General features: G+C 43.7%; 1 protein-coding gene across 1 annotated transcript in view; it reads right to left on the bottom strand.

Moving 5' to 3' along the window:
• Positions 1 to 498: 498 nt before the first annotated feature.
• The window catches only part of LOC147625194 (alpha/beta-Hydrolases superfamily protein), a 34,990-nt gene continuing 8,249 nt past the window's right edge, over positions 499 to 27,239 (bottom strand). Inside the window, exons 2-12 of the mRNA XM_086818459.1 lie at positions 7,438 to 7,697; positions 7,072 to 7,163; positions 3,759 to 3,877; positions 3,527 to 3,662; positions 3,387 to 3,438; positions 2,182 to 2,282; positions 1,909 to 2,091; positions 1,647 to 1,804; positions 1,448 to 1,502; positions 1,312 to 1,365; positions 499 to 1,212 (exon numbers count right to left, since the gene is read on the bottom strand). Of these exons, the coding sequence (XP_086674585.1) occupies positions 847 to 1,212; positions 1,312 to 1,365; positions 1,448 to 1,502; positions 1,647 to 1,804; positions 1,909 to 2,091; positions 2,182 to 2,282; positions 3,387 to 3,438; positions 3,527 to 3,662; positions 3,759 to 3,877; positions 7,072 to 7,163; positions 7,438 to 7,660 (1,539 nt within the window). The 5' untranslated portion in view covers positions 7,661 to 7,697 and the 3' untranslated portion in view covers positions 499 to 846. The remainder of the gene's footprint in view (positions 1,213 to 1,311; positions 1,366 to 1,447; positions 1,503 to 1,646; positions 1,805 to 1,908; positions 2,092 to 2,181; positions 2,283 to 3,386; positions 3,439 to 3,526; positions 3,663 to 3,758; positions 3,878 to 7,071; positions 7,164 to 7,437; positions 7,698 to 27,239) is intronic.

Below are 27,239 nucleotides of genomic sequence, written 5' to 3'. Positions count from 1 at the left end.
GGTTGCATGCAATGTTCACCTTGTAACACCACCAAGGACAAGGTCACCGCCCCCCGCCTCTACAACTCTACACCTACACCAAGAGTGAATTTGGAGCCCTAACAGCAAAATAAGGCACTAGCATCCTTGGTGCTCACCATGTGACAATTTAATACTTGTTGACATTTCTCGCACTCGCACGCTAGTCTGCATAGGCCCCTTTGGTAGTACCAATTTGGCCTTTATTAATCATTAATAAATCTCACACACACATTCTCTCACACATTCTAATCATACAGTTAGGCACATATATTAAGCCATCACAATGCAGATAGAAAGCCCATTTCTAACCTTACCAGACTATGCTTTTCTGGCATTGCTTGCAGAAAGGTCTTGAACATAGACTTAATATTTTGTGCAATGCGAAGGGCTAGCAAAGCTCAAGATTTACTCTCTTGATGACAAGATTGCACAAAAGCTAAGGATATTTTCATAGGAAAGTCCCTTGCTATGATCAAATAATCCAATCCACTTTCATTCATGTAATTATGCTGGACTCCCCAAATATTATCATACGTCTGGACTGTACAAAAAAGTAGAGGTGCCGTAGCATCAATGGAGGACAACAATTTTGTTGTCCTTAGCCACACACCCCCAAGAAAAAAATCATTTACAAGCAATATGCTAAGTGTCTATACAAACCATATATACAAAATTAAGCAATGACAAGACGAGAGGCCTAAACTCCGACACATGATGACAAGGACAGACAGCCAAATGATACCAGTGCAGATCTCTTTACGATGGCATGAACTGCTTGAGAGTTGCATTGTCATTCAAGATTACCCTTCTGCAGCACCAGAGGCTTTAATGTGGCAATGCCTTGTCCACCACCACACCATACTCACTAGTAAAAACTGACACAGTTGCCTGGGCTTCCGCATGTAGTGCGTATTCTCCATCATGAGCCATAATGCTTGCAACAAATCCAAAGCTTGCCTCTTGATGGTCCTCCAAATCTCCCTTTCCCTTATCATCAGACACTGCTGAATAATATGCCTCCCATTCTTCTTTAGTGGGAAGGATGACAAAGTCTAAGAAAGGATCGTATAATGGGTCCGGTTCTCCTGCATTCAGCCATTGCTTCAAAACACGGAAAAGCCGAGTCTCACACAGCAAGCCACGATGATCTCCGGGTATTCCTACCCTTGCAATGGCCTCCAAATTATCACCCTGAAAATGACAGTGCACACATAAAGGTTAGTATTAAGACCATGTTAATAACCAACTTCAAAACCACTTAATTCGTCAAGTCAGTCCTAGTAGCATTACCATCGCAGAAGCTTGTGGCACAGTTCCATCGCCATCTACACAGAAAAAATCTGCCTGCAAGGACCCAATTGCTTTTATAAGCTTCGATGTGGCTGTCAAAATTCCAAATGGATAAATGCAAATGTAATGAAGAGACCTCTGTTCTAAGGATATCCGACAGACTCTTGATGGGTGATCTTTCACTTCCATACCTGCAAAAGCGTCATGGAGAACACTGTTTAGACCCATGCATGCACCAGCACCCATGCCTCCCCCTACCATCCCCCTGCCCCAGGACCCGTGCACACAACAGGCACATGCACATACAATGAAGTGGCAAATAGTCAAATACATACCATACATCTAGAGGTGTATCATTACTGGTGCCAAAAATGTTGTAGAACTTGATCCCCGGCGGAAGCTTCGCAGATTGCCAGACTTTCCGCGTTTCATTTGCCCAATTGAAAATAGCATTATTGAATGGGAGAGGAATTTTTTCTCGACCATAAGTTATCTGCCTCACAAAATGGTTTGTTATTGAGAGAATTACTTATACATACATACATGCATGCCTGTACACACATGCGCAGGACATTAGGAATGAAGCCAGTACTTAACTGTATTATTAATCAGAGCTTCATTTAAGACAGGAAGTAAGTCCTTCGGCCCATATGAATCCAACTTTACAGAGATTTCACCACCATCATCAACCGACTCCCGCCAGATGTTTAAAAGAGGAACTCGGGGCCAATCAAAGTCAGGATTTGCCATCAACTCGTACACAGAAGGGCATTCAATCAGCTGCACAAGTACACGAAAAGACACCAACATCATAGGCAATCATAAAACCCAATCGAAGTATCAAATTCTAAGGTAATGCAGCTAGGGTACCAATTGATGCATGCTCCATTTAGCAATAAAAAGCTCCCGCTGCCAGCCCTTAACAAATTCACAGCCTGTCAGAAGCACGTCCATGATGAATCCTGGGGCACCTGCACCAAAAAATAAGGAAACTGTATGAATACGGTTTATTTGAAATCTCTCTTTTCTTATGAGAACCTCAAGGCATCACAACGATCCTACTCTAATGCAATGTGTTTGGATTTTTGCAATATGGTGTACTAAATCAAGGTCAAAGAAGTCTTTTAAGATGCACATGCATACACATACAGACATAATAATCTATATATTTGTTTTCTTAGATATATATATATATTGTGTGTGTGTGTGTGTGTGTGGAGAAGGGGGGGAGGGGGGCTGTTGCATGCGTGTTAGTGAGTGGGAGTATGTGCATGGGCAATGCATGGTTGTGCGGGTGTGTGCCTGTGCGTGTGCACAGGGTGTGGGTGTCAAACATATAAATACAAAATGTCAGTCACTAAATTGAGTCTATGGTATGAAATAAGTTGCTTGTGCCATTTGTAAAACTAATCTGTTTAGCTTTTAACACAGGAAACAATCTGTGTTCTGTATCTACGAGAATTGGAGTTGATTGCTCTTTTGTTGCAAGCAGCCTCCATGGAAAATGCCAGCAAACATTGCATTGTACAAGTGTGGGGGAGCAATGGTGAAAAGAGAAGAGCCCTAGTGTAAAGGTGACCAGCCATTGAGCTGCAACCACCTTAGTTGGGTGCTAACTAGATTGGCAGTATTGATGAGGTCAGACTAATGCCAATTAGAAACTTTAATAGAAGATTCTACTAAATGAGTAATGGTAAGGTAGCAATTAAGAAGCTAGTGTAAAAAGACCTTGAAGTTGAGGACACCCTTACCTAGCATCTATATAAGTAAGGATTAGGCTCATTAATGGATACTCCCACGTGGATGAAGACACAAGAGGCCTTGCCTGGTTCAAGCCTTGCACTGCAGAGTAGGCACTTGGCCTCAACCTAGGGGAGGGAGCTATGACTGGGTGCTGTGCTAGCAAGTCCCTCCATGATGATCCATGAACTAATTATTAATTATGACTTTCGCAAGCTAAAGCTGGTTGAGAGATTCTCATTAGATACTCTAGGGTGCAGGTCAAAAACCCTAGTATGTTTTACCTTCAGCCTTGTGTATGTTTCTGAAGAAAATGATAGTTTAAAATGTGTCACCTTGAAAGGGTGCTGCAATAGCAATCCATGAATTCACATACTTCTCAAATTCCTGCATAAACCACCATAATAGCTTTTAAACTAACAATGAGGAAATGAAAAAATGCCCATTTGTGATTACAGACGTGAAAAATTCTTACATCATGATGAAGAGCCAAGAAGGATTTCACAAGTACTCCACCCATGGAGTGACTAATAATGTTGACTTTCTTTCCACCAGAGGCTATGTAGGCACTCTTTAGCCGGGCTTTGAATTTATCCATCACTTCTGTAAGCCTGGAGTTCATGAAAAAACAAAATAAACAAATAACCAAACTACAAATAACATATAAGCAGGCTCACTGTCTGAAAAATTCAACATATTCATCGCACCTGTTGCTTTGTCGAAAATCATAGCCAAAGCCAAATAAAGTCGATCCTTCCTTGTAACCCCACTCCAAAAGCTTCTCAATCAAGTCATGAAAGTAGTAGACAATGTTTAAAGGCACCACCTACAACCAGAGAGCCCAAAGAATAGATCACAGCCTTGCATAGTTCACCCAACATTTGAGAACACAATCAATGTTGTGCACTTGTGCGAGCTTGCTCCCAAGAAAAATACTCAACCACCCACCGGAATCAAAGTAAACTATATATCATTCCTGCATGTCAGTGCATGTGCTTTCAGTATCTCTATCATCCTCAATTTAGACTGAATTAGCCCAGCCGACACAACATTAGCCCCCCCACCCCCAAAAAAAAAAGATCAAGCATGGAATTTTGCTACTATTTCCAGAAAATAATGCTGGATGGGTAACGCAATGCCATTAAACTTGCAAGAGCATGTGTGTGCGTGTGCGCACGCGCACGCATGTCTCATTGTGTGTGTGACTCTCATCACTTCTACAATGCTCAAGAGCTGAAAAGATCCATTTGTGCTGCTAGAGGGACGATGTGATATGCGTGTGTGTGTGTGTGTGTGTGTGTGTGTGTGTGTGTGCGCGCGCGCGTGCGCGCGCACGCGTGAGCGTGCTGAAGTTAGCCAATTGCGACCTGTGACGACAGTTGATGAGCACCAGAATATGGCACAGGCCAAACATTGTCTTGACCAAAATGATGCTTGCAAGTTGAACAAGTGGCAAACTCGAGCTCAACAAAAGCTGCTTCTTGACAAAGGTTGTTCTTCCAAATCCTTTTTAAAAAATTTGCACACATCTAGACAAAAGCACTCTATTGCAAGAGTGAAATGATCTAATGGAACTTGGATGTAACAAAGCACAACTTATTGACGTTTGTCATCACTATTTTGCACACATGTTTGCTGCCCCTTGGCCCTCAGCACCCTTTTGAGGAAGTATTCCATGCACGTCACGAACTCTTGCCATATGTTCAGCCTATAGTCACACCATAAGGAAGAACTGGATGATGCTCTCAAAAATCTGGGTAAATGGAAGTCCCAAGGATGGGATGGGCTTACGGTGGAGTTCTTTCACGCATTATGGGATGTTCCAAAACAGCCCATCCTCTTAATGGTCAATTATTGATGGTCTATTGGACAGTTGCCATGTTCCTAGAAAGAAGGCTTACGCCCAAAAAACAGCTTTGTGGAGGTTTAGTGGATTGGCGTCCCATCTCTCTGATGCCTGTGGTGTACAAGCTTGTGACTAAGATGCTTGTGAATAGAATCAAAGGTATACGGCATGCTGACCTTCATCCCAATCAGTATGGCTTCGTCACACAAGAAGGCAAATTATGGACAATATAGCCAATGCTTATATAGGCATTGAATATGCCAAATACATGCACCACGATGTCCTCATTATGCAAGTGCCTGGTGGACATAGCTAAAGCCTCTGATTCTGTCCAATGGGATTTCATAGCCCAAGTAATGGATAGAATGGGATTTGAGTGCAAAATGAAAAATGTTGTTTTCTCGCTATATCAAGAAGGTAAAGCGAAATGAATTTTGGGAGGAGAACTTTCAGCTCCTTGGAAGTTTGGCAAATCTGTGAGGCAAGGCTATCCTCTCAATGCCCTGCTATGTGCCATTGCTACGCATCCGATGCTCCTATGCATGGATAAGCTGTCACAAGATGGCCTACTACATGGAATTTCCATGGAGGATGAAAACCAATTTGTGGCTCAAGCCTATGCCAATGATTCTTTCCTTTTTCCTTGAAACACAGAGCCATTCTCAATATCCATTATCATGTCCTCACAAGGAAGGCGATGCTTCTACTTGATTTTGTGGCACAAACAAAGCCATGGGCTCACATGTTGGGTAGTACGTGTATCTCCATGCATACAAAAGCCTACGGACTTTGGGTCACCCCTATGATGATATAGTTTTTGGACACTTTAATGGCAAAATCACAAGTTCTCCCTATGCTATTGGTCTCATTCAAGATTGGAAAGCTTTGTTACACCACCTACATTGGACGGACCGGCCCCCGAACCAGGGAAACTCTTTGACTATGGAGAGCATTCGTTGGCGTAGGGTGTTTGAAGTGTCTCTTACATTATCCCAACCAAGAAAGACCTATAACCTTTCCTACTTGGAATTCTCTTTTGGCTTTTTGGTGGACTCGCTGCTTTTTCTATTGTTCATGTCGACCTGCTTCTGTAGATCACTTTACCAATCTCTTAGAGATTCTTTTGATCTTGGAGAGCTCTCTTTTCGCAGCTCTAAGTGTTTTCCCATTGTTTCTGATCTGACTTGTAGTTGTTCCACTCTAGGACAACTATGAATGTACATTACTTTTATTAATGAAGTAGTGGTTTCACTAAAAAAAGTGTGTATGTGGTTTCACTAAAAAGTGTGTGTGTGTGTGTGTGTGTGTGCGCGCGCGCCTATGTGTGTCTCCGCACACACACATACATATATGTATACATACACTTATGTATATACTCAAGTCTCCATCCCCGTGTCATCCTAGCATGGTCTTCACCTGATCCAATCTCCCTCGGGCGAAAGCTTTCTCAGTGTGGTTTCTTCAATGTTGCATGTGTGCATGTGTGTGTGTACATATATGTTGTATGTATGTGTGTTGTGTGTTGTATGTGTGCGTGTGTTTGTGTTTGTGTACACACACACATATACATGCGTGCGCACACACACATATGTATGTATATATACATATGTGTGTGTGTGTGTGTGTGTGTGTGAATACATATTTATATAAATGTGTACATGCATATACACATATATATACATATATACATGTGTATATGCATATGCATATACATATACATACATACGTACAAACATAGATATTTATATTATAATAAAAAATTATATATTTACATATATATAGACACACGCACACACACACATATATCCATGTACACGCGCACACATATACACATATGTACGTATGGGTGTAACATATATGTTTGCATGTGTATGTGTATGTGCATGTGCATACAAAAGTACGTACATGCATGTTTTATGTTTATGTATGCCTATATGTATACATGTATGTATGACATGTACGTACACGCACACAATGATGCGCGCATGTTGGAACATGGTAGGTGTTTATTCCAAACAACCTGATCGATTGACCCACAAATTGACAAAAATCAAGCTTTTTACTGGCTCTTATTTTACAAGTCGTCAAGATTAGCTTTCAATTCTTGTTCAATCTTGCACACATTGGCCAATCATAACAAAAAACAAGCTAAGATAAAAGGATTAGCATCTTACTAAATCAGGATCGAGAATATCACAAGAATACAACCCATGCCTGTCCTCTGGAACTTCAATCCTTGTCTTTGGATCTAAAGAGTTTGTCTTTCCTGAAAAAAAAAGAAAAAAAAGAAAAAAAGAAACCGGTGTGTGAAGTAATCCAGCACATAGATTCCTATACAATCTATCAATTGCATTGAATGTTTGAATCTTTCTCATTTCTTTTCTTCTGACAACAAAACGGTCAAGCCCAAGCAATTGTCTTGATGATGAGAGGATTGTGTATTAAGACCTGCACCTAATCCTAAAGATTTGCATGCTCTCAAGAATACTCAGATGTACGAGAAGTATTGCATACAAGAAAGAAATTCAAATGATAGATACCTGTCTCAGGATCAAATAAAGACCACAGCTTTGACTTGAACTCCCGATCAGCCGCAAACAGCCTAACCCAAATTCGCTCTCTACGTCCCTTCTCATTCACAGCCAACAATATGGAGCCTCCAATCCCTGGAACCAGCACAACCGGGTCCAAATCAGGGTTCACATACGGATCCTTCTTTGTCCATGGCCATGGCCAGGGAAACCTGCCCCAATGCTCCAACATCTCTCAAGAAGGAAGGTGAAGATGTATGCTTTGGCTCCTGTTGGCACGAATGTGACAATAAGTAACCATTTAAAAGAATTACGGCTGCAAGTGTGACTTAAGAATGAGGTCTCAAAGTCTTCCCTTCTCATTTATGAACAAATGCCTAGTAATTACATGGGACTACAAATACCCAGCTGAAAAGCATTAAAAGCATAAGGCAAAAAGAAAACAGCACCTCCCAAAAGCAAGTTTGTTCCAGTGTGCGATCCGAACCCATATAAAAATAATCAGCACCATACAAGTGGGAAGTATAGTACCTTTCCAATACTTACCAATACACGGGTAAGTAGTTGATTTTAAATTATCTTTTTAAGAATGTGAGATCACATATGGTAATGCTTTTTAACATATGGCATTGCCTAGCCCTGATGTTGCACACATAGTAGAAGATCCTTGATTAGGTGTGCTTAAGATGCAATTCACTTTAATAAGAGGAGAGAGAGAAATGCACAGACAGAGAGAGACAGACAGTGCACCAAATTGGGTCCTAATCCACACACTTAAGTCCCCCACTTCGCGGTGTATTTGTTCGTTAGTGGATCATAGCTCAGTACAAAGAAGTATTACCATAATGATGACTTGATGGAGTCCCAAACCTTTACGGAAGTGAATTGGCTGAATCCCAAACTGACTGTCAGCAACTGTGCTCACGTGCTGCTTTGCTATGCTGGGGCTGATGGCGTGCTGAGCTTTGGCAGACCTTTAACACTGATTTCCCTTGTAGATCTGCGCAAGTGCTGGGCTGATCTATGCTCGAGAACTTGTTTGCTGATGCACTTCAACACTTGAGAGATGAGGAATGAGGAGGGCCAAGGATCCTTTTAATAGAGGCCTGGCAGCCCCATGAAGCTGGTCCACCAGCCCTACATAGTACAAACCCGCAACCGGAAAAACAGAGGAAAAATAGGTAACATTCCCTGTCCAAGGACAAGTCACCACTAAATGCCAATATATTACATGCTTGGAAGTCTTTGGACTTTCTTGTTTGCAGATAGTAAATTCATTTACTTTCATGCAAAAGAAAGAAGAGAGCGATATATTGCATAGTGCACCAAGTCCTAATCACCCACTAGAGGGCTCGCACCAGTGTATTTGCTTCAGTGCCGTAGATGAATGAGTACAAATTGGACTCAACAAGACAAGACTGCAGGACTTGCACTACCTGACCTGACCAGGTATCCAAGCTCTGTCCTTGTGAGCTGTGCATAGAACAAAGTAAAAAAACTTAGTGGATGGTTTGTTAGACTCTGGAAAAAGCTTAGTAGCCGCCCACTATTGTATCTAGCGGATAATTTTTTATTGCGCTGCGGAAAGACCGTCAGGCCTCCCACTATGAGTTTGCAAGAGGAGACTGCTGAGCACAAGGCTCAAGAAGAGCCATCGAGACAATGCTCCTACAAAACCCAGCTATGGAGAGCAGCCCTCATGATGGCCCAGGCCAAGATGCAAGGAATGATGTAGCAGTTTATCGACCCTGCAGACTCAAAAATCTACCTCAATGATGCAATGCTCCAATCACAGCCTCGCCATGAAGCACACATGGCAACAGCAAGAACATGCGACCGAAACCCCAAGCCATACAAAATCAATGTTGATTATTCGCCAAAGAGTCCAGAGAACGGTGGGCCTTGGAGAACGAGAAGGCCGCATAGCGGAAGAGTCTCAACTGAAGCTTTTGGAGGACCAGCAGATAGCAAACGAGGAACGTCGAAGGAAGGAGCATGCAACACTTCTCTGCACCCTCGCATGCAGTTCTACTACAGTGGTCGCACCCAGTTCAATTAACCCTTTACTTTCAGTAAATAAGATGGTAAGCTTGATCCTGCAGTTGGCTCCCTGTTACACCTTCCTCTGCCTTCTGGTCTAGGGTCATGATTGGCTTGGTAAGCTCCCTATGGCATATGCCTTGTATTTGGCCAGAGAAGACCCTTGGAACTACAGTTTGTGGTCCCCAGATTGGGGCAGGTTTGACGTAAAGACTTTGACAGTGTTCACCTTTCGTGGTGTTGTCCAACCAATCCTACCACCACATGCAAGCTTTGCCCATCAAATGACAAGCAACCAACATGACTGTCCTTTTCGGACCTTTGCACTATGGAAAAATAAGTAGAACCACAAATGAAGAGCATTTGGATCCAACTTACCATCATAATTACTAAGTTGGATCTTTTTTGGAAGACCATCGACGGGAGGTACTGTCACCATTTGGCCACCCAATTGGTCCACCCGTGCTCTCTTATTATGTATGTACATTGGACTGGTGTCCATGGCAGTTGTTTATGCCAGGGATTGATGCCACTCATGTGATACTGTAGACTTGGCTTTCCGTTGGGACTTGTGCCTCCGTGTACATGCCCGGAAATGCTTGGTGGATTGGTGTTCCATTGGGTCTGGTACCTCATGTACTTGCCTGGAGCACGTCTATTTTGGTATAGTCTCATGAACGGGGATTGTCCATACCAATGCTGCATTGCATAGCATCTTAATGTGCTTGCTTGCAATTGAAATTGCATGCTATTTTCATGCTTGCTTGACCAATGTATAGTTCCGGGTAAGGGGACGCCCGCCCGTGAACCGTGCGTGTGAAACTGTCTACTGACATGGTTGTGTGGCATGTGAACAGGTGGTAAGTAATGTCCAGGACCTGATCCTCCCCTTTTACTCATAAATCGGCATCTCCCCATGTCCCTTCACCTGATTGGACCCCAATTCACTTACTTATTAAGAGAAAATTCGTGTTTTCTCTTCATGAAGATTTTTGGAGGCTGAAAACTCTGTTTTTCCACCATTTCCAAGCTCTCCATTAATCACTCTCCTACTCACTCCCAATGACTGAAATTCAGCAAAACAGCTCTCATTTTTGCTGTAATTTTTGGTCTTTTTGCTGGTCTTTTGGCTGAAAACCCTAATTTCAGCCTTCCTTTCTCAAGTTGAACCATAGGGGAAGCTTTCCCAAGGTTCCCTTCATCCTCTTGAAGACTTTTGTCGCGAAGAAAGGTGACAAATCAAAGATCTCAACACTCCAAGGACTTCCATCGCAAAGACTTCCGCTGTCATCGACTCTACTTGCTATTGGTAAGCTTTTATGCTTAAATATGGGAGCAAGTAGCAGGAGGGAGGAACCGGATTACAAGATCACATACCTGTGTAGTGTTCTCTTGTCCTACGTGCTCTCTTGCAGATTGTTGCTACCAAGTGTTGGTGGAACAATAGAGAGCAGATGGTAGGAAACATGGGCCAGAGGATGTATGGATGACAGTGCATATCACCCACACTTTATTCGATCATTTTCCAGTGTTTTGGAAGATTGGAAGGCTCGAAAGAGGGTAGTGTGGGTTGCAAGTCTACATCGACAACCACTTGTTTGCAATACTGTATTCATATACATTGGTATGGAAATCTGGTCAGAAATGCCCATGACACTATGTACTTGATTCTCCCAAGATCAATATACTTTATTTGAGGGAGGGGTCGGCCGTTCCGGCTCATTGTGTGTCTCTTGTCAATTCAGCAATTTACTTCTTGTATTTGAGCAAGTGTCCATCAAATCTTAGTGTATTTAAGTGTATTGATTAGCATTGTGTTCAACCAAGTTACATTGGTATCAGAGCATACGGTTCTCTTTCACTTCTATCGTAAGAGACGATCACCGTGAACACTAGCTATCTCTACAGTTAGAACATTATGGACAACCATACAATGAATGTTGGAGATGCTAACACAAGAGGCAGGGACAATGAAATGCATACTTCCAATGCTTTACAGGATGAGCAAACTCATGTGGTGCGCAATAGGGAACATGAATATGTGGGACAGCCGTTCCGTGGCAAAGAGAAGATGCAGGAAGAAGAGTCCATAGTCTTGAGGGCTGAACTTACTCGTATGACTCTTCTCCATGCACAACAAGAAGAATTGAATCTCTACCGCCGCGAGGATCCATTGGTACATGACCGTTTGAAGGCCAAGAAAGCTGAATCTTATATGGATCATGCAATGGCAATGATTGCTCAAGAGTTGCACATGCAACCGAGGGATGCAGCACGTGCATACTTGGCTCGTACCAAGGATGCCTATGTAGAAAAGGCAACCATCCCACATGTCTTGGAATCCCCACGAGTGCCCGAACAAGAACTTATGTCTAAGAGGATGAATCTCCATGCTATGGGAGAGGAACAATCAGTGACTTCACGCCATGCAGGAATACCTTATGTAGCCCGTGAAGGATACAATGTTTATGGCAGTGGTCAAAATATATGTCAAATGCCATTGCCAGCGGCTGAAAATGTGCATGCACAACACATGCAACATGGGCTGCAATTTTCTGTTGGTGCAGGTATTCCGTGTATCTCTCATGCCACTCATGCCTTCAAGTGTGCTCGTGAGGGAGAAGTTATGGCTGAAAATGTATCAATGCATGTTGAGGGATCAGCCATGCCTCATGCTTACAGGGCACATGTATCTATGCCTTATGCATCACCTTTTGGTCCAAAAATGATGCCAGTCACAGGGACTGTCCCAATGGACAAACATGGGGAAAAACATGTTGAGATGCACACACATGCATCAAAGTCTCGTGACTTCAAAGCCGGAGACACAAATCTGTGAAGTTTGACACACATCATGGGGAATATGATGCATCAAAGACACTTGCTTTTATTGCCCATTTTGATATTGCTTTCAGTGATGAGGATTTCACTTAGAAATCCATGATCCGGCATGTAAGCATGTTCATGAAAGGCACTGCTGCCCATTGGTGGCTCACAGAGAAGCTCTCACCAAATCCTGTTAGATCATGGGAAGAGTTCAAGGAGAGATTCTATGCTCGATTCTTGCCTCCCAATGCATTGAATGAGATAACAATGAAGTGGGATTGGGTAAAGCAAAATGAGGGGGAATCGGTAAATGCATATGTACAAAAGTTTTGGAAAGTGCTCTTGGAGGTGTCTCCATTTATGCATGTCACCAAGGCGGAAAGGAAGAGAAGGTTTCAATCGGGATTGCAACCCGTGTACAAAGCGGGACTACAAATGTATCCTCGTCATACCTTACACCAATTAATTGCAGCCCCCACCGCCACCGAACAATTGGAACTCAAATTGAGTCGATCCAATAAGGCTAAACCCTCATTTCAAGGCAAAGAGAGGGCTGTCCAAAACCTGCAAAATGATGGACAGCCACCTAAAAAGGACCAAAACCAAGATAAAAATGGTCCAAAGGCTCAAAATAACACTACTAAGAAGCGTCCCTTCAAACTGAGAGACTATGGTCTCACTCCGGAACAGAAAAAGCAATATATAAGTGAGGGGAAATGCTTTACTTGTTGTAGCACCGAGCATATTGCAAAGGCATGTCCAAACAAGAAGAAGCGTGATAATGCAAATGCATCAAAGCCTAATGTGTATATGGTTCCGGATGTGCAGGGCAACACTTCACATGATAGCAAAGATAGGGTTGTATGTAAAGGTTGGGGACAGCTCAAAGATCAGCCCGCTTTGTTCATGTTTGATGATTGTGCATCTGAAAATTTCATATCCACGCAGATGGCAGTTGCTCTGGGTATTGAAGTAAAGGACATGGATCCTCAAATTGAAGCAGGGGCTGCCTTTGTTGGTAGAGAAGTGCAGGTCATGCCTATTTTTGGCAAGTTGCGCATACACATTCAAGGCTATGTGGATCATGAGGATTTTCTTGTGGCGCCTTTGAATGGCTGTGATGTATTGCTTGGAAAGCCTTGACATACACGTATTGATCCGTGCAAGGCTTACAAGACCAACAGGATCACCTTCATGCATAAAGGCCGAGAACATGTAATTGATGCTGGTGAAGAGGGTGATACCATTCCCCTTGTATCTCATGTACAAATTAAGGAAGTAATGAAAAAGAGTGTTTTTGCGTACTTGATTTTTGTACGAGATCATGTTAAGGAAAATAATGTACATGTAAACACTCTTAGTAATGATAGGCTGAAATTTTTGCAAAAGCACAGTGATTGTTTTGCTGATGAGTTACCAAATGAGATACCACCTGTACGACCGGAAGATCATTGCATTGATCTTGTGCCGGGTAGCTCACCACCTAATAGGCCAGCCTATCGTGTAAGTGCATCCCAAAAAGAGGAGATTATGAAGCAAGTGAATGAGCTTCTTGAGAAGGGTTTGGTTCAGCCAAGCTCTTCCCCATATTGTTCACCCGTCCTCTTGGTTCAAAAGAAGGATGGATCCTTTCGTATGTGTGTGGATTATAGAGCTTTAAATAAGCTTACCATCAAGAATCGGTTTCCGATTACACGCATAGACGACATCCTTGACAAGTTGGATGGATCGGCATGCTTAAGCCGAATTGATTTCAAGAGTGGATATCATCAAGTGCGTGTAGTGCCTGAGAATGTACACAAAACTGCTTTCTAGACAGCATTTGGGCTTTATGAGTATCTTGTTATGCCTTTTGGTCTTACAAATGCCCAGGCTACATTCAACAGAATGATGGATTGCATATTCCGTGGGTACAGGAAATTTACAAGTGTCTTCTTTGATGACATCCTAGTCTTCTCGAAGACCGAAGACGAGCATAAAGCTCATTTGGCTATTGTTTTTTAAGAGCTCCATAAGCATAAACTCTTCATAAATGCAAAGAAGAGTGAGTTCTTCTTGTCAGAGATACATTATCTTAGGCCTATTGTGTCCAAAGATGGAGTGCGGATGGATCCTGCAGAGATTGATGCAATTCGGAATTGGCCCGAATTGAGTTCGGTGCATGAGATCCGTAGTTTTCTTGGATTATGCTCTTACTACCGTAGATTCATTCGGCACTTTGCATGGATTGCTTCTCCTTTACATGATTTGACAAAGAAGAAGGCCGTGTTCAAATGGACTAATGTAGAGAGAGATGCATTCCTCAAATTGAAAGATGCAACTACTCATGGTCCAGTGTTGATCATTCCGGATTTGCAAAAGCCTTTTTGTGTGGAATGTGATGCATCTAGAAATTGCATAGGAGCTGTCCTTAATCAAGAGGGACATGCCGTGGCTTATGAGAGTCGTAGATTGCATGATGCAGAGCTATCTCTTGGCATTTATGAGAAAGAGCTCTTGGCTATAATTCATGCACTTACTATATGGAAACATTATCTTCTTGGGGCTGATTTCACTGTGAAGACAGATCACCAGAGTTTGAGGTATTTTCTTCATAGTTACCACGGAACGTCGTTCCGCCTTCCTAGAACGCCGGAACGCCCTTCCGGGCGAAGGCACGTTCCCGGAACGTCCCAAAACGTTTCGAATTTTTTTATTTTTTATTTTATTTTTTTTTAAGTTTTGCTTGCAGAAATGTATGTTCATGTCTTGGGGGAGCAAATATTATGAAGCATATTTGGCTATCCGTATACAAAAAGTTACATTTTTTTGTGTCATATGCTGACATGTCATATGACGTGGCGTTCCGCGACGTTCCCGATCCGCTTCCGTTCCCGTTCCCGTTCCCGCTCCCGTTCTAGCATCCGACGTTCCCGGAACGTTCCCGTTCCGCGGTAACTATGATTTTCTTACTCAAACTAAGTTGTCAGAGAAGCATATGAGGATGGCCGATTTTCTCTCTATGTTTCATTTTCAGATCTTGCACACCCCTGGAAAGAAGAATGTAGTGGCCGATGCATTGTCACGAAAGCCGTATGTAGCAGCTATCTCGGTTGCCTCTCATGAGGACTTGTCTACCATGCATGATTTGTATCATACGGATGCTAATTTTGCCACTATTTGGGCTGATTTGATGGTTGGTCATACACATGCCTTATATGTGATCAAAGAGGGTTATCACATGAAAGATAATTGCCTATGTGTGGTGTCTGACATGAGGCAAAAGGTTTTGGATCAGTACCATGCTCCTCCATATGTTGGTCATAGAGGCATAATGCCTACTACGCACATGATTGCGCGGTATTTCTTTTGGCCACGTATGCGGAAGGACATAGAGGAACATGTACGTGCATGTATTACTTGTCAAAAGGTCAAATTTGATAGGCAAAAGGCACCAGGTTTGCTTCAGCCATTGCCTATTCCCACGCAGCCATGGGAAAGTATTACAATGGATTTCATTATGGACTTGCCACGGACCCAACAGGGTAATGATGCAATTTGGACAATTGTGGACAGGTTTAGCAAGCAAGCTCATTTCTTGCCGGTCAAAAAGACCATCAAAGCTGAGCATATGGTTAAAATATATCTTGCACAAGTGTTCAAACATCATGGAATGCCGACGTCCATTGTGGGGGATAGAGATCCCATGACTACAAGTCTCTTTTGGCGGGCCTTATTTGATAATATGGGCACCAAATTGAACTTCTCATCAGCTTATCACCCTCAAACGGATGGACAAAGTGAGGCTGCAAATTCAGCTGTGTTGGATCTCTTGAAATGTTATGTGGCAGATCAGAAGTCTTCTTGGGAGAAGTACTTACCGCTTGTAGAATTTGCATATAACAACACGGTGCATGCATCTACGGGAAAGGCCCCGTTTGAGATTGTTTATGGTAAGGTGGTTTTGCCACCCATCCTTCGCACAAAGGATGAGATATTTGCAGCTGATGAGTATGTAAGAGACTTGGATATTGCTTTTGCTCAGGTGCGGACAGCCATTGCAAGGTCACAAGACAAGCATAAAAAGGCTGCCGACAAGCATAGAAGGCAATTGGATGTTAAAGAGAATGATTGGGTATTGCTGAAATTTGAGAAAGCAAGACTTGCAAAGAGGCCTGGCAAAGAGGGTGCATATCCTAAGCTTGCAACCAGGTACTATGGGCCTTTTCAAGTGATCGAGAAGATCAATGAAGTGGCTTTCAGATTGGCATTACCTAGTCATTGGCACATACACAATGCTTTTCATGTGAGTCTCCTAAACAAGTATGTAGGGCCGGAGCCCACTGAAATGGTCATTGAGGATCCACCAGAAGTGGATGAGCTTGAGGAGATCTTGCAGCCAGAGCAGATTGTGTATCACAAGGAACGCAAGCTTGCTCTGCAGGCAAAGTTGTGAGGCGTTACCTTGTGAAGTTTAGGAACTACCTTCCCATTAATGCTAACTGGGTAGATGAAGAGTTCTTCAGAGATTGCCCGCATGTACTTCAAACATATTTGGATGCTTTTCAGTTGTGGACAACTGTTTAGAAGCCGGGGGGGATGTCACCATTTGGCCACCCAATTGGTCCACCCGTGCTTTCTTATTATGTATGTACATTGGACTGGTGTCCATGGCAATTGTTTATGTCGGGAATTGATGCCACTCATGTGATACTGTAGACTTGGCTTTCCGTTGGGACTTGTGCAAGGTGGTTCCAAACGTTATGTACTGTACGGATCCGTATGTACTGTACGTTGTTTGGTACGGAAAAAAATTTTAAGGTACGTAAAAATACGTACCATTGGTAAAAATACATAAAATCTAGAAATTTCAGCCACCTACATAAAATTTCAGTCCATGTCCACATTGACATATAAAACTTTCGAAATAGAGACACAACAAGGTCAAAAACCTACTAATTCAAAAGTGAGAAATTAGAATCACAAGTCAATGCATGATTGCTCTGACAAATTCAATGCACAATGCCATACAATTTCAATCAGGATTCAGCAATCATGCAATGCATAATATTTAGTGGGCAGCTCAACTGAGAGAGAGAGAGAGAGAGAGAGAGAGAGAGAGAGAGAGAGACTTGAAGGAGAGAGAGGCTGAGAGCTCTATGCACGGTCCACAGAGGGTGGGCTAAGGCTCTGAGAGAGAGAGAGAGAGAGAGAGAGAGAGAGAGAGAGTTATGTTGCTGCCTTGGGGGCCTGAGCAAGGGTGGGTGGGGAAAAGCAGGCGAGACCAGGCGAACACAGAAGATGAGCAAGGGTGGCAAGGCGCCGGAAAGGAGGCGAAGCGAAAGGAAGGCGGCGGCAACAGTAGCGAAGAGAGAGAGAGAGAGAGAGAGAGAGAGTGCGACTGTAGAGGCCCTTACCGGAAGGTGTGCACCGTACGGAGTCCAGACGCTATCGCAGGCGAAACCCCCAAAAAAAAAACGTTTATCGCAGGTGAAACGTTTATTGCAGGCAAGCAAAGCAAAAAAAAAAAAAAAAAAAACCCCCGCGTACGGATCGATCCGTCCGTACGGATCCCCGTACGGTACGGATGTATGGTACGGATTGGATCCGTACGTACGTTTTGATCCAACCTTGGACTTGTGCCTCCGTGTACATGCCCGAAAATGCTTGGTGGATTGGTGTTCCATTGGGTCTGGTACCTCGTGTACTTACCTAGAGCACGTCTATTTTGGTATAGTCGCATGAACGGGGATTGATGTGCTTGCTTGCAATTGAAATTGCATGCTGTTTTCATGCTTGCTTGACCAATGTGTAGTTCCAGGTAAGGGGATGCCCGCCCATGAACCGTGCGTGCAAAACTGTCTGCTGACATGGTTGTGTGGCATGTGAGGGGAATGTGGCAGAGATTGCAGGACTTGTATGCCCAGCAAAGTGCCTCAAGCAAAGTGTATTGGTTGAAGAAACTCATAGGTCTTCAGATGAAGGAAGGGGCGTCTATGACAGCCCATCTAAATGAGTTTAATGGTATTGTCAGCCAAGTTATAAATCAAAAGTTGGCAATGGACGACGAGTTCAAAGCCACCTTTCTCTTATGCACTTTGCCAAAGAGTTGGGACACATTCAGGACAGCCACTAGCAATTCGAATGCTATGCTGTCATATGCAAATGTTGAGGGTGCTCTTCTTCAAGAAGAGATGAAGAGGAAAAACAACTCTGTTGGAAAGTCCAATGCAATGAATGCACGTGGGAGATCCCAGCAAAGGGGTAAAAGCCAAGAACGGGGAAGGAGCAAGTCCCGCTCCAAAAAGGACTTGGAATGCCATTATTGTGGCAAGAAGGGACACATTAAAAAGCAATGCTACAAATGGAAAAATGATCAAAAGGAAAAGGGAAAAAGCAAAGACAAAGACAAAGATGAAGCCAAAGATGTAAAGCCAAAGGGCAAAAGTGGAGTCAAGATTGAAGAAATCAATGTGTCACATGCAGGTGACAGTGAGGATGAGGTCCTATTCACGTCTTCACTTGATGCCCATTCACTTCTTACAGGAGATGGTCATGGTATGCACTCATGGATCATTGATTCAGGTGCCTCTTTTCATGTCACAGGTTGCAGAGACTTATTTGTCAGGTATACTGCTGGCAATGAAGGAGTAGTTTATTTGGGTGATAACCATGCATACAAGATTCTTGGCAGAGGTGATGTGAGGCTTGTGTTTTCAGATGGCTCACAGCTTATGCTCCATGATGTCAGGCATGTGCCTGAGATCAAGAAGAACCTGCTTTCTACTGGACAGCTTGATGATGCTGATTATGTTACCACATTTGGTCGTGGAAAGTGGAAGATTAGTAAGGGCTCACTGGTTGTTGCCAGAGGCTCTAAGGTGGACACTCTTTACTTCATGCATGCAGATGTTTGTCACCATGCTAATGTAAATGCAATCGAGCTGCCGGAAATCTCTATGTGGCATAGCCGGTTGGGACACATGAGTGTCAAAGGAATGGAGCAATTGTCTCGTTTGGGTTACTTGCCTTCTCTAAAGTTTTCAAGTTTTCAGTTTTGTGAGCATTGTATATATGGTAGGCAACTACAGTGCCCCCACAAGAAAGCTCTTGGACAGAAAGATGCTTAGTTAGAGCTTGTGCATACAGATGTATGTGAGATGCCTCAGCTTTCTTTGGGAGGGGCAAAATATTTTGTGTCTTTCATAGATGATGCCACACGCAAGGTGTGGGTTTATCCTCTTCGTTTGAAGAGTGATACATTCTCAGTGTTTGAGAAGTTTGTTGCTCTTGTTGAGAACCAAACAGGCAAAACACTGAAGGCTTTGCATTCCGACAATGGTGGAGAGTATATGTCCAAACAGTTTCAGGACTTTTGTGATGCTAAAGGCATCAAGAGGGAGCTCTCTACTCCTTATGATCCTCCACAAAACGGGACAGCAGAGAGGATGAACAGGACCATTCAGGAGAAGGTCCGTTCTATGTTGTCACATGCTACATTACCTCATGGTTTTTGGGCTGAAGCTGTTATGGCAGCCGTTCACCTTATAAACAGGTCACCTAACACGAGGCTTGGTGGGAAAGTGCCAGAGGAAGTATGGACAGGGAAGCCTCCGTCATACAAGCACTTGAGAGTGTTTGGTTGCGTTGTGTACGTGCACATACGCAGGGAAATGCGCACCAAACTTGATCCTAAGTCTCACAAATGCATATTCCTAGGATATGGTGACAGAGGTGAAATGGGGTATAGACTTTGGGATCCCGTGAATAGAAAGATTATACGCAGCAATGATGTCATTTTTGATGAAACATGCATGTATAAGGAGCCTGGCAGAGTCATCTTTGATGATGATGGACATCATGGACAACAACCAAGGGCTGTAAATCAGCCATTACAGCAGGAAAACCAGCCCTTAAATGGTGCTGAAAATGGTCCAAATGGACAGCCAGAGATGGCAGAAGATATCCCTATGGATATACTACAGTTAGAGGAGATACCGGGCATGATATTTCAGCCTTATGGCATGGAACAGGAGCCACCAATGGGTGATATGCAGGCTGGACAGCAACCTGCAAATGATGGTCATTGGGTATGGAGGTACACTAGACCCTCCAGAGCCCCTGACAGGTTTGTTCCAGGGGTTGACTACTTGATGCTCACTGACTGTGGGGAGCCCTCATGTTATAAGGAGGCTTTACAGAGGACAGACAAGGCTCTTTGGGAGCGTGCCATGAAGTCAGAGATGGATTCTCTGCACAAAAATGGAACATGGAAGTTGGTGCATTTGCCTGCAGGCAAGAAGGTTTTGCCATGCAAGTGGGTTTACAGGCTCAAAGTTGCACCAAATGCAAAGCCAAGATACAAAGCCAGGTCAGTGGCTAAGGGCTTCAAGCAGGAATATGGTGTGGACTTTGAGGAGATCTTCTCTCCAGTGGTCAAAATGACCACACTTAGAGCTGTATTAGCTTTGGTTGCTCATGATGATATGGACTTGATTCAGATGGATGTGAAGACTGCTTTTCTTCACGGTGATCTCCATGAGGAGATATATATGCAACAACCAGAGGGTTATGCAGTGAGTGGAAAGGAGAAGCTTGTATGCAAGCTGAAAAAGAGTCTTTATGGTCTCAAACAGGCACCAAGGGAATGATATCATAAATTTGATACATTCATGAAATCCCAGAAATTCAGGAGAAGTGACATAGATCACTGCTTCTACACCAAGAAAGCTTTGGATGGCAGACTATTGATCCTCATCTTGTATGTTGATGATATGTTGATTGCCGGGAAATCTCGTAAAGAGATGGATGCCTTGAAGCAGAGGCTGCATCAAACCTTTGATATGAAGGATTTAGGTGATGCAAATCACATTTTGGGTATGCGGATACTTCGGGACAGAAATCAGCATGTGTTGTATTTGTCTCAGAAGGAATACATTGGCAAAGTTTTGCAGAGGTTCAATATGGACGGGGGGAAGAAGACTAGTACTCCTTTGCCTCCATATGTGAAACTCAGTGCTACGGACAGCCCACAGTCAGATAGTGGCAGGGCTAATATGGCCAAGATTCCGTATGCTTCAGCTTGTGGCAGTCTCATGTATGCCATGGTTGCTACTAGGCCGGACATTGCATTTGCAGTGGGAGTGGTTTCTAGATACATGGCCAAACCTGGCAAGAAGCATTGGGAAGCAGTGACAGGTGTCATGAGATACCTGAAGGGCACACAGGATATGTGCATTTGTTTTGGCAAACAGGATGCATTAGTGCATGGTTACACGGATTCAGATTATGCCGGTCATCCAGATAACCGGAAGTCTACTACCGGTTATGTGTTTACATTCACAGGAGGTGCTGTGTCATGGATATCCAGGATGCAGAAGTGCACTGCCTTATCTACTACAGAGGCCGAGTATATTGCAGCCACAGAGGCTTGCAAGGAGGCATTATGGCTATCTCGGTTAGTGGTTGATTTGGGTTATACAAGGGATATTCCATTGTTGCATTGTGACAGTCAGAGTGCCATTCAGTTGGCAAAGAACCCTGTCTTTCATGCAAAGACGAAGCATGTGGATGTGAAGTATCACTTCATCAGAGAGGTGATAGAGAACAAGCAAATTCAGCTTGTTAAGATTCATACGGATGACAACCCGGCTGATCTGTTGACAAAGAGTTTGCCTCCGGAGCGGTTTGCTCATTGCAGACACTTGATGGGCATTGGATGAGGCCAGTTTCAGCCTTGATATGGCCTTGTATATTATCATGTACATGCTGATTTTTCTTTTCCTTCATTTAAGGGCACTTTGCCTTTAAGTGGGAGGTTGTTGGGGTAAAGGCATTATGCCCACCCTTATAGTGTGTACAAGCCCATAAGTTATAGTACATAGTACACTTAGTACTTTTAATGTACTAAGTGCACTATGTGTACTAGTGCAATATACATGTGTGATAGGGGAGTCACACACTCAATGCTATTGAGTTGACTTATCCCCACAACTCTCTCTCTCTCTCTCCCTTGTTCTCTCTGTGTATGTCTCCCACACATGAACTCTAACCCTAAATTCTTCTTCTCCCATTCATTTGGCTGCGTACAGAACAGGACAGGCCGTACAGTTGCAGGTACAGTCCACGTGGCTGCTGTACGACTGCAGGTACAAGTTGCTGCGTACGGATTAGTACAGGCGGCGCTGGTTCAGGTGACTGTTGCTCTATTGCTAGCTGGTGCAGGTGAAGCAGATAGGGTACCGTACAACAGGTACATGCAGCTGTACGTCAGCTGACACAGGCGGCTGGTTGCAGGCGCAGAACTGTACCATTTGGCTGCGTACAGAACAGGACAGGCCGTACAGTTGCAAGTACAGTCCACGTGGCTGCTGTACGACTGCAGGTACAAGTTGCTGCGTGCGGATTAGTACAGGCGGCGCTGGTTCAGGTGACTGTTGCTCTATTGCTAGCTGGTGCAGGTGAAGCAGATAGGGTACCGTACAACAGGTACATGCAACTGTACGTCAGCTGACACAGGCGGCTGGTTGCAGGCGCAGAACTGTACCAACTGGTACAGTCGGGTACAGCAAGCGAACACCTGTACGGGCAGATTTAGGCGACTACAGCACAGTCCATACAGTCCTGTACGGACAGGTACGGGCAAGTTCTGACCTGTCAGTTCTGAACAGTAAGGCAGCGCATCTCCAGCTGCATGTGGGAATTTTATCGGAGCATAGTTGGTGCATCAGTCGAGTGGTTGCAGGGAGGAAAGTACAGACAGTTTCTTGCAAGTACATAATGGTACGATCGGCCTCACGAATGCAAAACCACGCACTGATTTGGTAAGCTCTGAACTTGTCCATCTTTCTTTCTTTCCATTGGCTTATGTCTGCTGCAGAGTTGTGTTATCTGGCCCCTTGTGAGAGGAGGGGTATGGCAGATTGAAAGAGTGGAAACAGAGATTGGACAGTGGATGTATATGTGAACTCAGTTGTGGAACCATGTACATGGGATATGCCAGATGTGTGCTCAAGGCTGAACGGCTGAATTGTCTTGGTTGATTAGAGGGAAGCACAGAGTGTTGCTTTTGTGGGACACAGATCTGAGATCTGTGTGTGAATCCTTTGTGCTAAGAGGTCTTGTGGGCTGCCAGATTGGACATACAGGTGTATTCTCCTAGCTGGTTTTGTTGTACTCAGGTTTACATCTCTTTGAATTTGAATAAAGAAATACCGAAAGGGGCGCCAAGCTTTGGGGCCAACAGGTGTGGATTTCACTTCAGTTTTGGGGCACTCTAGCTCCAGTTAATTTTGTTTCTTATTTGGACAAGTGGAAGGGTGACTGCTAGTCTACCGCACTTTGGTTTCTACCAGAGGCCGGTTTCAAGGTTCCGTTGTCGGAACCCATCATCAACTTTCTTAAGGGGGTGAGCTCGTGGTTGACTCCAGGAAAGTCATCGCTGAAAAAAAATTCAGCAACATGTCTGATACAGAAGACGAATATTTTTATCATGAAGAGGAAGAGCAAGAGACCTCTCCTGAGAGAAATGAATCTGAGGATATTCTTGCAGGAGAACAGGCTGCAGATGATGAGCAATATGAGGATGTAACACAGCCAGAAGATATGCCTAGTAAAGAGGAAGATGATGCTCAGTTTAAAAATCGTTTGACTGGTGTAATGGATGTGTTTATGCAGCTCACACAAAGTGAGAAGTTTGCTAAATTTATGAGATCCCGTTCTGAGCTTGAAAAGAAGAAGAAGAAGGTGCGTTCTAAGAACCTTCCTCAGGGTCATAGTGCTGCCTTCCCACAGGATCCATCTTTTGGACAGTTTCCGAACATGCAACATGCTTTTGGTACTAACTCACAGAGTTCCTTTTTCAGACAGCCATCTGTTCCTCGGCAGACTATGCATCCACGTTATTTTGGTGGTGGCTTTGCGTTCCAATCCATGACTAGGGGTTATCCTTAGGGAGGCATGGTTATGCCAGGGACTTTTGGAGCTAATTTTCAGCCTGGTATGCAAGGGAATATGTATGGTGGTATGCAGTCCGGAATGCAAGGAAACATGTTTGGGGGCATGCAACCTGGAATGCAAGCAAATATGTATGGGGGCATGCAGCCCGGTATGCATAATGGTATGTTTGGAAACATGGCTGGAATGTATGGCATGCCAGGTGTGGTAATTGGTAATGTTGACCCTATGACGGGCATGAATGCTGGGGGTAGCAATCTTGTGAAGCCACTTCCTTACGAAGGATTATAAGGAAGGGGAAGCTGCTGTGAAATTTGATACATTCAGTGGAGCCAAAGATAAGTTAAAGGCACTTACCTTTTTACAGCAGTTTGATGCTGCTTTTTCTAGTGGTAATTACACGGAGTCCTTAAAGGTGAGAAAAGCTGCGACTTTTCTCAAAGGCAATGCATTGCAGTGGTGGTCTACTCTTCTTCTGCAGGGCATAGCACCAACTACTTGGGTACAATTTAAACAGGTGTTCTCTTCCGTATGGCTCACATCTACTTTTGAGGTGGATGTAATGACAGCAAGGCACAAGTTGGATGCATCAAAGTGTGACAATCTTGAAGAACACAACAAGAAGTTTTAGAAAGCTTTACTCCCAGTTACTTCTTACCGTGCAGTGCCTTTGTCTGCGCAAGTAGAGAAGTATTGTTGTGGGCTGCCCAAGGAAGTGCGTGACTATTGTATCAAGACTCGAGTAACAAACATGTCACAAATGATAGAGAATGCTATGACAGCTAATGCGTTACTCACTGGAGTCTCATCTGGGTTTAAAGGCAGTAAGAACTCGAGCAAGAAATCTGAAAAGTCTTGGCATGCTTCGCATGATGCAAAAGGGTCTACAGAGACGCGGTATAAGAAGTTGCCAATGCCTAAGAGAACTTCTGAGGAGAGACAGGCTTTGAGGGATGCTCGGAAATGTTTTTACTGTCCAGAAGAGGGACATATGTCTTTTAATTGTCCCAAGAGAAAGTCCCAAAAGGACTCTGACAATAAAGGAGAGCCCAAGTCAAAGAAACCAAAACCTTTTGCAGGGTTAGTTCCTGATCTTGTTGGGGAACAACCAGGTGGTGAAGAGACAGAGTTGTGCAGGGCATGGGGCAAAGTGAGAGATCAAAATGCCTTGATATTCTTTGACACAGGTGCTAGAGCCAACTTTATTTCACCGGATTTGGCTGGCCGATTGGGGATTCGTGCAGAGGAGATGGAGCCGTTATATGAGGCTAACATGGCTTGTCCAGGGTATGCTGAACCCGTCACTCCTATTATTGGGAAGCTTAGGCTTCATTTGCAGGGTTATGTAGACAGCGAAGAGTTTTTCATCATGCCACTTGATGGATGTGATGTTTTGTTGGGAATGCCATGGAGCCACAGAGTACATGCGGTGGTGGATACATACAATAGGAAGATCACTTTGACTCATAGAGGGAAAGAACATGTTTTGGATGTAAAACTTAAAGGGGAATCTGTTCCTATTGTATCAGCTTCGGCAATTTCATCAGTAATGAAAAAGCATCTTTCCGCGTACTTGATTTATGTAAAGGATGCAAAAGATGATGAGTCTAAGTCTAATTTGTCTATGTTAGATAAGGACAGGACTGATTTCTTATGTGGGTTCCAAGATTGTTTTTCCGAGTCATTGCCAGGGGAACTTCCTCCGGAGAGGCCAGAAGATCATGCCATTGATCTAATTCCTGGTAGTACACCACCAAATAGACCGCCGTACCGTGTTAGTGCAGCCCAACAAGAAGAAATTATGAGTCAGATACAGGAGCTGTTGAATAAAGGGTTGATATAGCCTAGTTCATCACCCTTTTGCTCACCTGTACTCTTAGTGCAAAAGAAGGATGGTTCTTGGCGCATGTGTATTGACTACACAGCGCTGAACAAGAATACCATCAAGAATCGATTCCCCATTCCGAGGATCGATGACATTTTGGACCGCTTACAGGACTCCACAGTTTTTAGTCGGCTTGACTTGAAAAGCGGGTATCATCAGATACGTATTAGACCCAAGGATGTGCATAAGACAGCATTTCGAACCACGTTTGGGTTGTATGAGTTTTTGGTTATGCCCTTTGGTTTGACAAATGCACCTGCCACATTTAACAGAATGATGGACAGGATTTTCCGACCTCATAGAGCGTTTGTGGGCACATTCTTTGATGATATGATTGTGCATTCACAAACTGAGGAGGAGCATAGAAGGCATTTGGTCATTGTGTTTGCAGAACTCAGGAACCATAGGCTGGTTATTAATGGCAAGAAGAGTGAATTTTTCTAGCAAAAGATACACTTCTTGGGGCATATTGTGTCTAAGCATGGAGTCCATATGGATCCATCGAAGATGGAAGCAATTCTTAATTGGCCAGATTTGAGGACCGTGCATGATGTACACAGCTTTTTGGGATTGTGTTCCTATTACAGGCGGTACATACGGTATTTTGTTGAAATTGCTTCGCCCCTTCATGCCTTAACAAAGACGGCAACTCCGTTTAGATGGGCTGATCAGGAAATTATAGCCTTCAAAAAGCTTAAAGAAAAGCTTACTTCGGATCCAGTATTGGTATTACCGGACCTCCGAAAGGCTTTTGTTGTCTATTGTGATGCATGTGGAAGTAGCATTGGGACCGTTCTCATGCAGGAAGGACATGTGATAGCCTATGAGAGTAGAATATTGCAAGATGCCGAGAAGCATTTACAGGTTTATGAGAAAGAGATGTTGGCTGTAATTCATGCTCTTTCTACATCGAAACACTATTTGCTTGGGGCTGATTTCACTGTGCAGACAGATCATCAGACCTTGCGTTATTTCCTCACGCAAACTAAGCTTTCAGAGAAGCATATGCGATGGGCAAACTTTTTGTCAATGTTTCACTTCCAGATTGTGCATGTGGAAGGCAAAAAGAATGTAGTGGCCGATGCTTTGTCACGCAAGCCACAGGTCTCAGCAGTTTCACTTGCTT

This window comes from Cibotium barometz, chromosome 24 (assembly GCF_041138505.1).
Source record: "Cibotium barometz isolate CiBa-2024 chromosome 24, ASM4113850v1, whole genome shotgun sequence".
NCBI lineage: Eukaryota > Viridiplantae > Streptophyta > Polypodiopsida > Cyatheales > Cibotiaceae > Cibotium > Cibotium barometz.
Note: the sequence above shows the minus strand (reverse complement) of the source record. Positions and strands in the feature narration are given on the sequence as shown.